This window comes from Ursus maritimus, unplaced genomic scaffold, assembly GCF_017311325.1.
Source record: "Ursus maritimus isolate PB19 unplaced genomic scaffold, ASM1731132v1 scaffold_32, whole genome shotgun sequence".
Classification (NCBI taxonomy): domain Eukaryota; kingdom Metazoa; phylum Chordata; class Mammalia; order Carnivora; family Ursidae; genus Ursus; species Ursus maritimus.
This window is the reverse complement of record NW_024425786.1, coordinates 23351342-23365322: the sequence shown is the minus strand read 5'-3', so window position 1 is coordinate 23365322 and position 13981 is coordinate 23351342. Positions and strand designations below refer to the sequence as shown.

The 13981-nt window shown below is 40.7% G+C and overlaps 1 protein-coding gene across 1 annotated transcript in view; it reads right to left on the bottom strand.

Annotated features, from left to right (window-relative positions):
- The window catches only part of ZCCHC17 (zinc finger CCHC-type containing 17), a 52474-nt gene that overhangs the window by 22570 nt on the left and 15923 nt on the right, over window positions 1-13981 (bottom strand). The window contains exons 4-5 of the mRNA XM_008694487.2: window positions 4056-4156; window positions 2578-2669 (exon numbers count right to left, since the gene is read on the bottom strand). Of these exons, the coding sequence (XP_008692709.1) occupies window positions 2578-2669; window positions 4056-4156 (193 nt within the window). The remainder of the gene's footprint in view (window positions 1-2577; window positions 2670-4055; window positions 4157-13981) is intronic.

The window sequence follows — 13981 nt, the reverse complement described above, 5'->3', positions numbered from 1 at the left end:
TGACAGAGAGAGAGACAGCCAGCGAGAGAGGGAACACAAGCAGGGGGAGTGGGAGAGGAAGAAGCAGGCTCTCAGCGGAAGAGCCCGATGTGGGGCTCGATCCCAGAACGCCGGGATCACACCCTGAGCCGAAGGCAGACGCTTAACGACTGAGCCACCCAGGCGCCCCTAACCTACTCTTTTAGCATTTATTACATTTGCCTTATATTAAAGTGATCTACATAATTATCTCATTACACTAGGCAGTAAGGCCCTTAGGCAGAAAACTTGGTATTGCCATTGTACCTAATACAGAATATGAACCCAAAAAACATTTGCTGAATAAATGAGTAAATGAAACCACTAACAACTGCTACACATCAGGCACTCTGGGAGATAAGAAAGAGCTGTGTGCCCCCTGTTCTCCCAGGTCTTATATATTCTTTCACAAGAAAAGGTGTGATAATCACAGAAGAAAAACAAAGAGATCTTTTAAAACAGTAACTACAAGTAGCTACCATCTACTAAGTTTCTACCATAGACTAGACACTAATCTGGCTCTTTACAAACAAGCTTGTATTTAAATCATTCCATCATTTCTGAGATGTAGGCATCATCCCCTCCATCTGAGAGTAAGAAGCTGAGGGTCAGAGAAGAGAAGGAGTCTGCTCAAGGTCATATACCAGTTTGCAGCAGAACTAGGACTCTTTCTAATTTACGTCTAGCACTAAAACCTCTCATCATTCCACTATATTTTCTTTCCTGGATGCAGCTCTAGAAACAGTTTATAACAAAAGTTACTGTTTGGCTACTTGGTTATTACTAGAAATAGCCTATACATAGAGACTTGTACAGCCCAAAACCAGGGAGCCCCTTCCCTTCTCTACCCTTGTTTTGAGACAGAGAAGTAGCTCTTTTATTTTACTTGTTTTACATTTTGCCCCTACAAGGGTGACTTTGGGAAATTCCATTGCTTTTTAATGAGTCTGTATATAGCACAGGATTCTTTGGAGCAGAAGTAATTTATTATAATGTAATCAGCAAAAGCCAGACTTAAATAACATTACTGAGCTCTGAGTTATAAAACATTTCTATTATAACTGAAAGGTGTTTTGTCAATAATCAGACTTACAAATATGTCAATATTTAGAGATGAAACTACAGAAATATGGAAAAAATAATTCACATACAACAGCTAGAAGCATCATGTGGTAAAAAGGGCCCTAGCTTCAATGTCCTAGTTCAGGTCCTTGACCCACTATAATTTGTCATTAACCACAGGGAAACTACTTATCACCAAGCACCAAAATAGAAACTAGGAATATAGGGATGTCTGGCGGGCTCAGTCAGTGGAGCATGCAACTATTGATCTTGGAGCTGTGGGCTTAAGCCCCACATTGGGTGTGGAGATTGCTTAAAAATAAAACCTTTTTTTTTTTTTTTTACGATTTATTTACTTATTTTAGAGAGAAAGAGAGAAAGAGTGCACACGCGGGGAGAGGCAGAGGGAGAGGGAGACAAGCAGATACCTCCCTGAGTAGGAAGGCAGGGCTCGATCTCAGGACCCTGAGATCATGACCTGAGCCAAAAGCAGGGTCAGATGCTTGACCGACTGAGTCACCCAGGCACCCAAAAATAAAATCTTTAGGAAAAAAGAGGGCGGGGCACCTGGGTGGCTCAGTCGGTTAAGCGTCTACCTTCAGCTGAGGTCACGATCCCAGGGTCCTGGGATCAAACCCTGCATCAGGCTCTGCTCAGCGGGGAGCCTGCTTCTCCCTCTGACCCTTTCTCCCCCCTCTCGTGCTTTCTCTCTCCCTCTCTCTCTCAAATATATAAATAAAATCTTTTTAAAAAATAAATTAATCAATAACATAACAACCACTGAGAACACCTGATTAGCATGAGATAAACAATGTGGTATTTTAACATCAAAAACAATACAATAAAGTCATGGTTAACCTGAAGTTAAATGCATGATTTTGATTAGCTTTCTGAAACCCTGGGAACAGTTCAGAAACCCTTCACGGAACCTTAGGGAACTAGGAACCCCTGATCAGAAATCACTGGCATACATTCAAGAAAAACTTTGAGACCGAGAGCAAATTCCTTATATCACCAGACATTAGCCTCCATGGATAGCAAATCTTCCATTCCTAAACGAAAGGTCAGAAGAGCCAATGAAAGTAAAATGTCATATTCAGAACACAGTTATCCCAAGATGCATTAAACTCCACTGGCGTTGCTTCTAGATTACCCTACTCTTCCATATGGTCTTTATCTTTTTTGAGCCCCTGTGCTAGGAGAGAGACAAGTAGCAGGTGCTTCATGAATGCTTGTTGGCTAACTGGTTAAAGGGCAGACAAAGAATAAGGGGAAGGAAACAAAACCACTGATGGAGAATTTCTATGCTTTGCATGTTAGCATCCAATCTTAGAACTCTATGCAGTATGGTGTTACCGAAATCCAAGGATCACAAGGGCTACATAACTCATCAATATCAGAGACTATAAATGGTAGAGTTCCTAGGTCAGCCTGATTCACTACAGCATTCTGTGGTTTGAGAAGCAGGACTGTAGCCTTTCCAAACCTTTTACCTACTCAATGATAACGTTGTTAGGGTCGAGGTCTTTCCCAGTCCCTTGGTTGACAACTTTCATGGAGAGGGACACTTTTATCCTATCATTTTTCATCTGTAAAAGACAAAAGCAAAGTCACCAAGAGCTAAGAGTACACTATTTAGACTGCTGGTCTAAAATTATCTAACTAAGCATCAAAGCTTTATCATTATAACAAACACTGAGCTCCTCTAATGGCTGAGTCCTGTACTAGGAACACTGGGGGTACTAATGAGCATTATAAATAGATCTTGTGGCAGAATAACTTTAGGAAATGGTTTTTATCTCATTCTTGTCCTTCTCGGGAGGAAAGACAGAAATGGTTGCTCAGAAATTCAAGGCCAATACAGGTAACCAGGCAGAAAATAAAAGCTGTTTTTTCCAGGTAAGTTCAGCATAATGATAGGTTCAGAGATCCATGAGCCCAGAATGCATTTCCCAAACATTCCAGACTAGACTAGATCCCTTTTTGGACTTGGTCTAGTACATTTTTAAACATGAAGGCAATTGTTAGCCATGTTGGTCTTCTTTTGCTTCCTCCAACACTTGATGCCCTTTTCCACTTCAGGGTCTCTGCACCAGTTATTCTCCCTGCCTGGAATATGCTTATCCTAACTTTTCACATGACCAGTGCCTTTTCCTTTAGGTCTAAGCTCCCACATCATTTCCACAGAGAGCCTGTTACTGACCACTTTATCTAAATCTACTGCTGATACTGCTTGAGCCCATTACAGCACTTATAATTTACGATTATTTTATATGTATGTTTGCTTACTTTTATATTTGTCTCGTCCAATTACATTCTATACGAGCTCCATAACAGCTGAGGTCACCTAGGTCTGGCTCACTCTTATATCCCTCAGACTAGTACCTATTATTGAATAGTATCTCTTTCAGACCTCTCTCCCCTGCCATTCTCTGGGACAAGAGCATGCTGCCCACATCCACAGCCCTCATGCCTCAAGTGAGCTGCTGTTAACAGGGTCCTTCAGACCTTTCTCACTTGCCTCGCGCCACATGGTGCCAGGTATTAGGAGCAATAACGGTAACCTCTGTGTCTTTTCATTGTTTTGGTCCAAACTGAAGTGTACCTGGCAGCTATTCTTTGAAATTTATGATAAAGACCAGTTCCATAAATTAAGTTTTCTTCTGTCTTTTTGGTTCTTTTCTTTTTTTTTTTTTTCCTACCCACCATTTGGATAAACTTCAGGGAGGAAAGTTCTATAAACATGTACTTATTGCACCACAGTTATTATAGTTTACAGCACATCCCTTCTGAGTTTACAGGACAACCGGCCAGAAGGTTTCAATTCAGGACAGAATACAGTGGCAGGATTCAAAAATAAGATCATCAGCCACAGTTAACAATATATCCACATTCACCATCATGAAATACCAACACTGCCCCCCCCAGCTTTTCCTCGGTCTTTCTAACAACGTGAAAGTTGCACAGAACCTTACCTCTCGACCAATAAGCTTAACCCACACTTTGTCTCCGACATCTACTATCTCAGAGGGCTTATCCACACGACAGGATGACATGTGAGTTCGATGGACCAGACCTGGGTACAAAAGAAATGAAATAAAGCACAGGGTATATCTGGTATTTATACTCCAAATAATGAGGTAAGGAAAAGATGGGAGTTGAGGACTCACTGAAAAATGTCTGTTAATTTAAAACTGTAAATTAAAACAATCTGAGATCACTTTTTGTACTTAATCAAAACATATTCTTTAAAAATAATGCTCAACATTAGCAAACGTGATATAAGACAACACATTAGTAAAAACGCAAGTCAGTGGAAGTTTTTGAAAGCAAGGGCATCAAGATGTTTATACCTTTGATGCAAGAATAACATCATTAGAATTTTTCCAAAAGAAAAAACTCAACGGAGGCAAAAACCAAAAACCTATGGGTTTATAAAAATACTTGTAGTATTATTACCTACAAAGGTTTTAAAAAAAACTATAAAGCAATCTAAATGACCAATAATTGGAAAATAAGCTTGGTAAACTATGGTAAAGCAATCAAATAGAAGAGTAAGCAGCCAATTAAATTACAATTACAGAAAATAATTATGATAGACGTTAAGTGAAAAAAGAAAATCTAAACAAGGTGCTATTTTTAATCTATTAAGTTAACAACATACTGAGAAAATAATACCCATGGGTGAAAGTGTAGTAAAATAAGAAATATTGCAAGGCTAGTATAAAATTTTAGAAATCATTTAGCAATCACTAACAAGAGTGGTAAAAATATTTAATAAAACTAATTAAAAGTTAAATGATGCGTTAGTATTAAATAATTTTTAAAATATTTATAATAGATCTCCTTTTCCTATCTGTCCAAAGTCCTTTCCTGGGAGAACGATCTTCCCTACTTTTTTTTTAATACACAATTTCAGATTTTTATGAATAAAATTATTGAAGTATTAATCAACATCACATTCCCTATTTTCTAAAATTATTCTGGTCCATGTGATTTGGTTGAAGCTGACATAACCCCCAACTGTGGGCACACGACACATGCTTAATCAATCAAGATAGTTCACCCCACTGAGTGATTAGCTAAATCAACTCATCATTTTCAAGACATCTGTCAGGATAATAAACTACAAAAATTCACCAATGCCCATCTTTACCACCAGGTGGCAAGAGCTAGCCAGAGGTAAGAAACAAAGCCCTGTGGGTGTAATCTGAGCACCTGATACAGCCCTGGGGTCAGCTAGATTTATTCTGCACCCCACAGTGAGAATAGCCAAAACATTTCTCAACTGTGTTTCTGTCCCCTTCAATGTATTTTGAAGACTGGAAAAATTAGAAACAAACTAGGGGCACCTGGGTGGCTTAGTCAGTTATGCATCTGCCTTCAGCTCATGTCATGATCTCAGGGTCCTGGGATTGAGCCCCAAGTTGGGCTCTCTGTTCAGCAGGGAGTCTGCTTCTATCTCTCCTGCACCCACCCCACCCCGCCCCACTCATGCTCTCTTTTGCAAGCTATCTCAAATAAATAAAATCTTCTAAAAAAAATTTTTTTAAAACGATGTTCAAAAGATTATATAAGAATATGTCTGTAATTCATTCTTTAGTAAATATTTGATTGCCTTCTCTGTGTCAAGCACTGAAGACAACCAACATTTTCCCATGTAAATAACAACAGTACAACAGAAAATTATATACAGTATCCCTCTCCCTCTGCCCCTCCCCCTTCCGTTTGTGCTCTCATGTGCATACTCTCATGTGCATACGTACTTTTCTCAATAAAATCTTTTAAAATAATAAAAATAAAATATATTAATCAGATTGTAAATTTAGTGATTGGTACAAGGACAGACACAATTCACCAATTTATTAATTTACAACAGAAGATATATATATATATTTTTTAAAGATTTATTTATTCGTGGGAGAGAGGGAGAGAGAAAGCACGCACATGCACAACAAGCAGGGGGAGCAGCAGGCAGAGGGAGAAGCAGGCTCCCCACTGAGCAACGAGCCCAAATCGGGAATTGATCCCAGAACCCTGGAACCACGACCTGAGCTGAAGGCAGACGCTTAAATGACTGAGCCACCCAGGCATCCCGAGGATATACTTTTTTTTAATTCCCAGTCCTTGCCTAATAAACTACCCACTGCTCCCAGTACCAAATACCTAGAAATTTGGATAAGTGATCAGAAATGGCTTCAACCAGAATCAGAACAAATGGAGACACATGGTTTAAGATAGGTTTCCAGTCCACAAGTTTAATGGACTATCACTTCCTCATAAAAGAATCCACCTCTCTCTAGTTCCTAGCATCAGATCCATTTCTGCTCTACATAAGGCAAGACAAACACTGCCAACTTCAGATACTCAGGCTTTCTTTTACTATGTTCCAAGCTGACAACCTGCCCTGTTCACATAATCTCCCCCTAGATAGAATGATATAGTCAATTAGATTTCAGTCTCCTAAATTATAATTTCATTCCAATCCCTTTTCTCTGGAATCACACTCAACATTATCTTGTCACCTTCTCCAGTGCTCTCATCTATTTAGTCACAGACTTATAGGCAATTACCTGGTATATTTCTATCTATGGCTAATCCCACACTCTGTATGGGAATTCATCACCAGCTGCATTCTCAGAGGACAGTATATATTCTTGGGAGGTATTTCTCTGCTACCCACAGTTGAATCAAGTGCATATGGTAAAGGGCACCAAATAACATAATTGAGGCCCCCTCCCTCTGTGCCGGATACCTCACTAAATACAGTACATCCACCCATTCATCCCTTCTATCAACCCTGTGACGTAGGTTCACACGAGCAAGTACTGTGGAAGTTAAATACACTGTGCAAGATCACAAAGCTAGTAAAGAACTGCAATTCAAGTATGAGTCTGTAGGGTCTTCTACAACACACTGATATTTCTCCATTTTTTTATTATTGGTCTGTGTTATCTTTTCAATTTAAAAAAAAAAAGATGGTCTCATCTACAAGTAGTAGAAACACATCTAATGCTGCTTCAGCATATGCTCCAAAATGAACAGAAACAACGAAAATGCTTTCCTTGTCCGTCTACATGGAAGGGAGCTCTTCAGAGCAGTTTGTGCCTGTATTTCTGACATGAAGCCATAAATGCCCAAAGGGCATATCAAGTCCATCATCATGTTTAGTAAACCCAACATGACACTTGGACTGAATCCCATCCGAATGTCTGCCGGTAAAAGAAAAGAAATTCTGACAACTTGGAAAGAGCTAGCATCTCAGTCACTATATATAAAAAACAAACAGAGGTAGCCTATTATTATTCCCTTAAAAATATTCTCCCAAATGTGTTGTTCAACCTTAATTTCTTCTACAACTCCCACTGACTATATAAAGAGGTGAAAATTATAAACCATTAGAGAACAGCTATGGCCCAAAACTGTCAAAATAAAAGGTCCCCTTTATCTTTGGGGGATCTGAATTCCCTTTCTAGAATGTTCAAATAAGTTATCACCAATCAGTGGTGTATGACAATAATGTAAGTCCACAAGTTAAAGTGCGTTCACACCCTTTATCTTGATGGGATTATAGATTCGTTCAAACAGTTACTAAATATCCACAATATCATAGGCAAAAACGAATTCAAGGACAAGTAAGATACGATCCTGCCAATCAAGAAACTCGAAAATATGCACATCATTCCCATTTCACAGATAAGGGAACTAAGGCTCAAGTCCAAAGCAAATGGAAGTCAAAAATCAATAAATGGCACAGCTGGGACTAGAATTTATTCATTTAATAAAATGTACTGAATACCCACTATTCCCCAGGTACTGTTCTAGGCCCCATCATTTCACAGCTCAGGGACAACTGCAACTTCACTTATATTATTACACCACACTGTAATTTGTTCGTATCTCCAGACTATGAACAATCTGAGAGCAGCAGGGACTGTTTTCTTACCTCTGTGTTCCCACCTAACGTAGTGATCAGATAACAGAATTCAAGAATTATTTGCTAAACTGAATTCACTGCTAAAAATATTTGAGCTTCGGGGTGACTGGGTGGCTCAGTTGGTTAAGTGTCTGACTCTAGATCTCAGCTCAGGGCTTGATCTCAGGGTCGTGAGTTCAAGCCCTTGCGTTGGGCTCCACAAAGTAAAAATATTTGAACTTCTACCATAAGCAAAACACTTTAAAGGTATAACACTGAACAACCTCTGATCCCCAAATCTGATGTGCTGGTGGGGCAGAGGATAGAAGAAAAAAAAGAACTTCATAAGAAAACTACACTGACACTATGATAGTCACTAGCCATGTTGCTGTTTTAAGCTTAAATTTAAATTAAAATAAATGAAGTTAAAAGTCAGTGGCTACATTACTGGACAGCACAGATGTGCTATAATACAAAAATATATTTGGTCTTTGTCCCTGGATCCTACACAGCCTGCACAGAACTCCTATAACTCCTGGAATCTCTCCAGTGATAGGAGAGTCTTTTGCTATTCATAAGCCCCTTCTGATCACACCAGAGTTTGTGCTAATGAGGTGACTTAGGGTAGGGCCCCTAGATGTCTCTGGATGGGCCAAGTCTCCAAAAGATCAAATGATGACAGGGTTGGAACTTTCAGCCCCACTGGTCTCCAGGAAAGAGGGGGAGGGCCTAGAGATTAAGCTCTATAGAAACTCTTGAACGACGAGATTCAGAAAGCTTCCAGGTTAGTGAACACATCAGCTTATTGGGAGGGTGGTGTGTCAGAGAAGACACATAAGCTGAGAGTACACCCCCCACCCATACCTTGCCATTCTAGGAAATTATCAAACTTGAGGAGGGGGTCATGGGGAAGCCTTGCTTCATAGTCCACCAGTCAGAAGTACAGGTGGCTCAGGACTTATGACTGTCATGTGAAGTTTAACTTGTGGGATCTGACGCTTACTCCAGATAGATAGTGTCAGAACTGAATTAAGACACCTGCTGTTGGAATCCGGAGAATTGATTAGTGTCAGAAAACACACTGGAACAGATATAGAACACTTCCATCATCACAGATAGTTCTATTAAGTACCACTATGAGATGGGGGAAAAGTCTAGTTTAGATCTGAATACTAGGAAGGGGTCTTCAAGTAGTGGTAAAAATTCTGAGACTAGAAGGCTGAGAAAAACAACTCAAGAGTCTCCCTTCCTGAATCAAAATGTTAAAATCTGGAGACCAGAATTATTTTTTTAGCTCAGTCCTTTTGGCACGGGACTTAATGACCTTCCCCTTCGAGAGTAGAGAAGCTAAAATACAACTGTTCAAGTTATGCAGTAAACCCCCAGAAAAGCCCAGGATTAGAGAGTTCCCACCTAATTACTTGGCTTCCTGAGCTCTCCCTCTGAGGCCTGTCTCGCCAGCTGTCAGACTCACAGATCACTTGTAAGCAGGAAGCCACAATCAGAGGCATCCCCTGACAGGGCATGGACATGAGCGAGTTGAAGACTGACTGCTGAGAGGAGGCAGGCCCTCATCTCCACATGGTCCCCAAAGTGCCACATAAGTGCTCAGGTAAGGATGGGACTTTCAAGTACTGGGAGCTATGGCAAGTACACCAAGAAAATCTGTCTTCAGACCAAAAGAGGTGCATGCCTATAGGGACCAGGATGAGATCCCCCTCATTAAATCCTAGACGACATAAAATGAGAAACTTTATAACAGATTGCTGACTGCTAGCTTGGAAACCACTGGTGAGCCCTTTCTAATTCCAAGATGCAATTTGTGGCAAGTAGTCTCCAAGGCTAGAAGCATGGCTTCATTATCCAAAAATCAGCTGTTGGACTTACTTTTAAAGAAAAATTTTGTTTTAAAAAATGCACAGGGGTGCCCAGGTGGCTTGGTCGTTAAGCTGTCTGTCTTGGGCTGAGGGCATGATCCCGGTGTTCTAAGATCGAGTCCCACATTGGGCTCCTCTGCTGGGAGCCTGCTTCTCCCACTCCCCCTGCTTGTGTTCCCTCTCTCGCTGGCTGTCTCTCTCTCTCTCTCTGTCAAATAAATAAATAAATAAAATCTTTTTAAAAAATTAATTAAAAAAAATAAAAAACTGCACAAAGAAAAAGTCCCTATTTCATGTCCATGTCTCCCCTAGCGAACTAAAACAGCCAGAGGTAACCTCTGTCAACAGTTTGTTGAGTATGCTTCTAGGCTTTCTTCTAAACATATGCAATAATTCAAAAACTACATAGGCTAATATACACATGCTTTAAAATATAGGTAGGGACAGAAGGCCTGGGTGGCTCAGTGGGTTAAGTGTCTGCCTTCGGTTCAGGTCATGATCCCAGGGTCCTAGGATCGAGTCCCACGGTCCTGGGATTGAGTCCCACATCAGGCTCCTTGCTCAGAAAGGAGCCTGCTTTTCCCCTGCCTGCCTCTCCCCTTGCTTGTGCTCTCTCCCCCTGACAAATAAATAAATAAATAAATAAATAAATAAAATCTTTAAAAAACAATTTTTTTTAATGTAGGCAGGAAGGTCATGTTCTTCAAACTCTGCTGCAACATGCTTTTTCATCTATCTTGGACATCTTTCCATTTCAGTAAGTTGGGACGCATCCATTTCATCAATTCTAAGAGGCACTTTCCTGCCCTCACTTTACCATCTCTGAAATAAGAATGCTTCCGACAACCAGTGCTATCTTATAAAGGCTCTCAGTCAGGCCTCAGTGTAGGGGGAGCTGTATCAAAACTTCTCACAGGTCCTTTCTGATAAAATGAAGAAGGCACCAGCATCAAAGTATCATGCTTCTTATCATCTGCATAGTCCACTGCCTAAATGTACATAATTTATCTAAGTCTACGCTACAAACTAAATCCGCTAAAGGACTGCTGGATTAAAGGGGAAGCACATTAAAAATGTGAATAGGCATTGCCAAAATCTATAACAATTTATACTCCCAACAGTAAATAAAACTATTACTGGAAATACCCACTTCCAAAATTGGTTATTAACAGCAATTTTTTTTTAAAGATTTTATTTATTCATTCGACAGAGAGAGAGACAGCCAGCGAGAGAGGGAACACGAGCAGGGGGAGTGGGAGAGGAAGAAACAGGCTCCCAGCAGAGGAGCCTGACGTGGGGCTTAATCCCAGAACGCCAGGATCACGCCCTGAGCCGAAGGCAGATGCTTAACAACTGAGCCATCCAGGCGCCCCTATTAACAGCAATTTTTTTAAGTTTTTATTTAAATTCCAGTTAGTTAACATACAGGGTAACAGCAATGTCTTCAACATTTGTTAATCTCAAAAATCTTGAGGTAATTTTAGATTCACATGTAGTCAAAAGAAATAATGCAGAGAAATCCTGGGTACCCTTTACCCAGCTTCTTAACTGTAAGTATAGCATCTCTGGTGTTCTCTGAGTTGTTCTAGCAAATTATCAAAACTGGAGGGGTGGTGTGGGAACATTCAAATGTGTAGCCAAGTCTGACAGTAGTGTGGGTAACCTGGGGACTCGATGCTTGTAACTGGCGTCTGACGTGAGGGCAGTCTTGTGGAACACAGCCCTAAAGTCTGTGGAGTCGGGCGCTACCTCTGGGCGGTTAGTGTCAGAATTGAATTAAACTGTAGGATACCCAGCTGGTGTCAGAGAATCAGAGAACTGGAGAACTGGTTAATGACATGCCACATTTTGCAGTGGCAATAAACAACTGCAGTACTGACACATGCCAGCATGGAAGATCCTAGAAAACATGCTGAGTGAAAGAAGCCAGTCAAAAAGACCACATGTTGTCTGATTCCACTTATTAAGAAATGTCCAGATGACGCAAACATATAAAGACAGAAGGTAGACTAGGGGCTGCCTCAGGCTCGGGCAGGTGGGATGCTAATTTGGAGTGACTGCTAATAGGTACGGAGTTTCTCTTTGGGGGGTGATGAAAATGTTCTCGCTTTAGATTGTAGTGATGGTTGCAAAACTGCGAATATACAAAAAAAACAAAAACAAAAACAAACCCCACTGAACTGTACATTTGAGTGAAATGCACGGTATATGCATTGCTTCTCGATAAAAGTGCCAAAAAAACAAAAAACAAAAAAACAGGATGTTACACAAAAGGAATCATAAGGTCTGCAACCTTTTGGGATTAGCTTTTTTCACTCAACATAATTCTCCGGAGCTTGAGCCAGAGTGTTGCGTACATCCACACTTGATTCTCATTACTCTTTACTGCCAAGTAGCAGTCATTGCATAGATGTGCCACAGTTTAAGTTAGCTTTTCTTTTTTTTTTTAAAGATTTTATTTATTTGACAGAGAGAGACAGGGAGAGAGGGAACACAAGCAGGGGGAGTGGGAGAGGGAGAAGAATGCTTCCCACTGAGCAGGGAGGCCAATACGGGGCTCAAACCCAGAACCCTGGGATCATGCCCTGAGCTGAAGGCAGACGCTTAACAACTGAGCCACCCAGGCGCCCCTAGTTTTATTTTATTTTTTAAAATTTATTTATTTTAGAGGCGCCTGGGTGGCACAGTCGTTAAGCGTCTGCCTTCAGCTCAGGGCGTGATCCCAGCGTTCTGGGATCGAGCCCCACATCAGGCTCCTCCGCTAGGAGCCTGCTTCTTCCTCTCCCACTCCCCCTGCTTGTGTTCTCTCTCTCGCTGGCTGTCTCTGTCAAATAAATAAATAAAATCTTAAAAAAAAAAAAAAGATTTATTTATTTTAGAGAGCAAGAGAGAGCACGCACAAAGCGGTGGGGCAGAGGGAGAGAGAAAGAATCCCAAGCAGGCTCCACCCTGAGCACAGAGCTGGACATGGGGCTCAATCCCAGGACTCTGAGATCATGACCCAAGACAAAACTAAGAGTCAGACACCTACCCAACTAAGCCACCCAGGCGCCACTTAAGTTAGTTTTAAATCAATCCGGAGAATGAGCATCTTTTAAGGTATTTATCGATCAATTGCTATTCTTTCTCCTGTGAATTCTTTCCATATTTTTAGCTCCTTTTCCTACTTTCCCTTTTTTTATTAGTCTTTTGTCATGTGTCCTACAAATTCTTTTTCCCAACTTAACTTTGCTTATGATTTTTTTTTTTTTTAAAAGATCCCATTCATTTATGTGACAGAGAGACAGCCAGCGAGAGAGGGAACACAGGCAGGGGGAGTGGGAGAGGAAGAAGCAGGCTCCCAGCGGAGGAGCCCGATGTGGGACTCGATCCCGGAACGCCGGGATCACGCCCTGAGCTGAAGGCAGACGCTTAACAACTGTGCTACCCAGGCGCCCCCTGCTTATGATTTTTGAATACAAGTTTTTACTTTTATGAAGTCAAATATCATTCTATATTTTTTCTAATAATATCCTTATAGTTAATTTTTTTACATTAAAATCTTTGATAAATCCTTATTTATTATAGCATGAGGAACTAGCAAGCTGAGTTTTTGGGTCTACTAGTACTATGATACGGTAAAAAGCCCACCGGGCTAGGAATTAGGAGGCTCAGGTTCTAGACCTAGCTGTGCCATTATCTAGCTAAATCACTCTCAGCAGGCCACCAGTCTGTAGAACTTGTCTTTTCTACTTACCACAATTATTTTAAGAAACAAATAAGATTATAGATACGGAGGGGATTCTCAAGAAATATTCAACAAATGCCTATCACTTTAAAAAGAAAAATTAAAGCATGATATATATGAAATATTCGTATTGGTTACAACACTATTCCCATTCCATGTGCCACATACTAGAAAATTCACAACGTCAGCCTCAGAGAGGAAACAGCTTGCCCTACCCCAAATCCTAAGACCAAAGAGGTCAAGTGCCTTGCCTAGGGTCACAGGTGAAATTTAGACAAGAGCTGGTTCCAGAAGTGAACCCAAGTGGCTACACCCAGCTCCCCACCAAGTCAGAGAGCATCATTCTTCTGAAGTTAAGACCTACGAAAACATGGACTATCA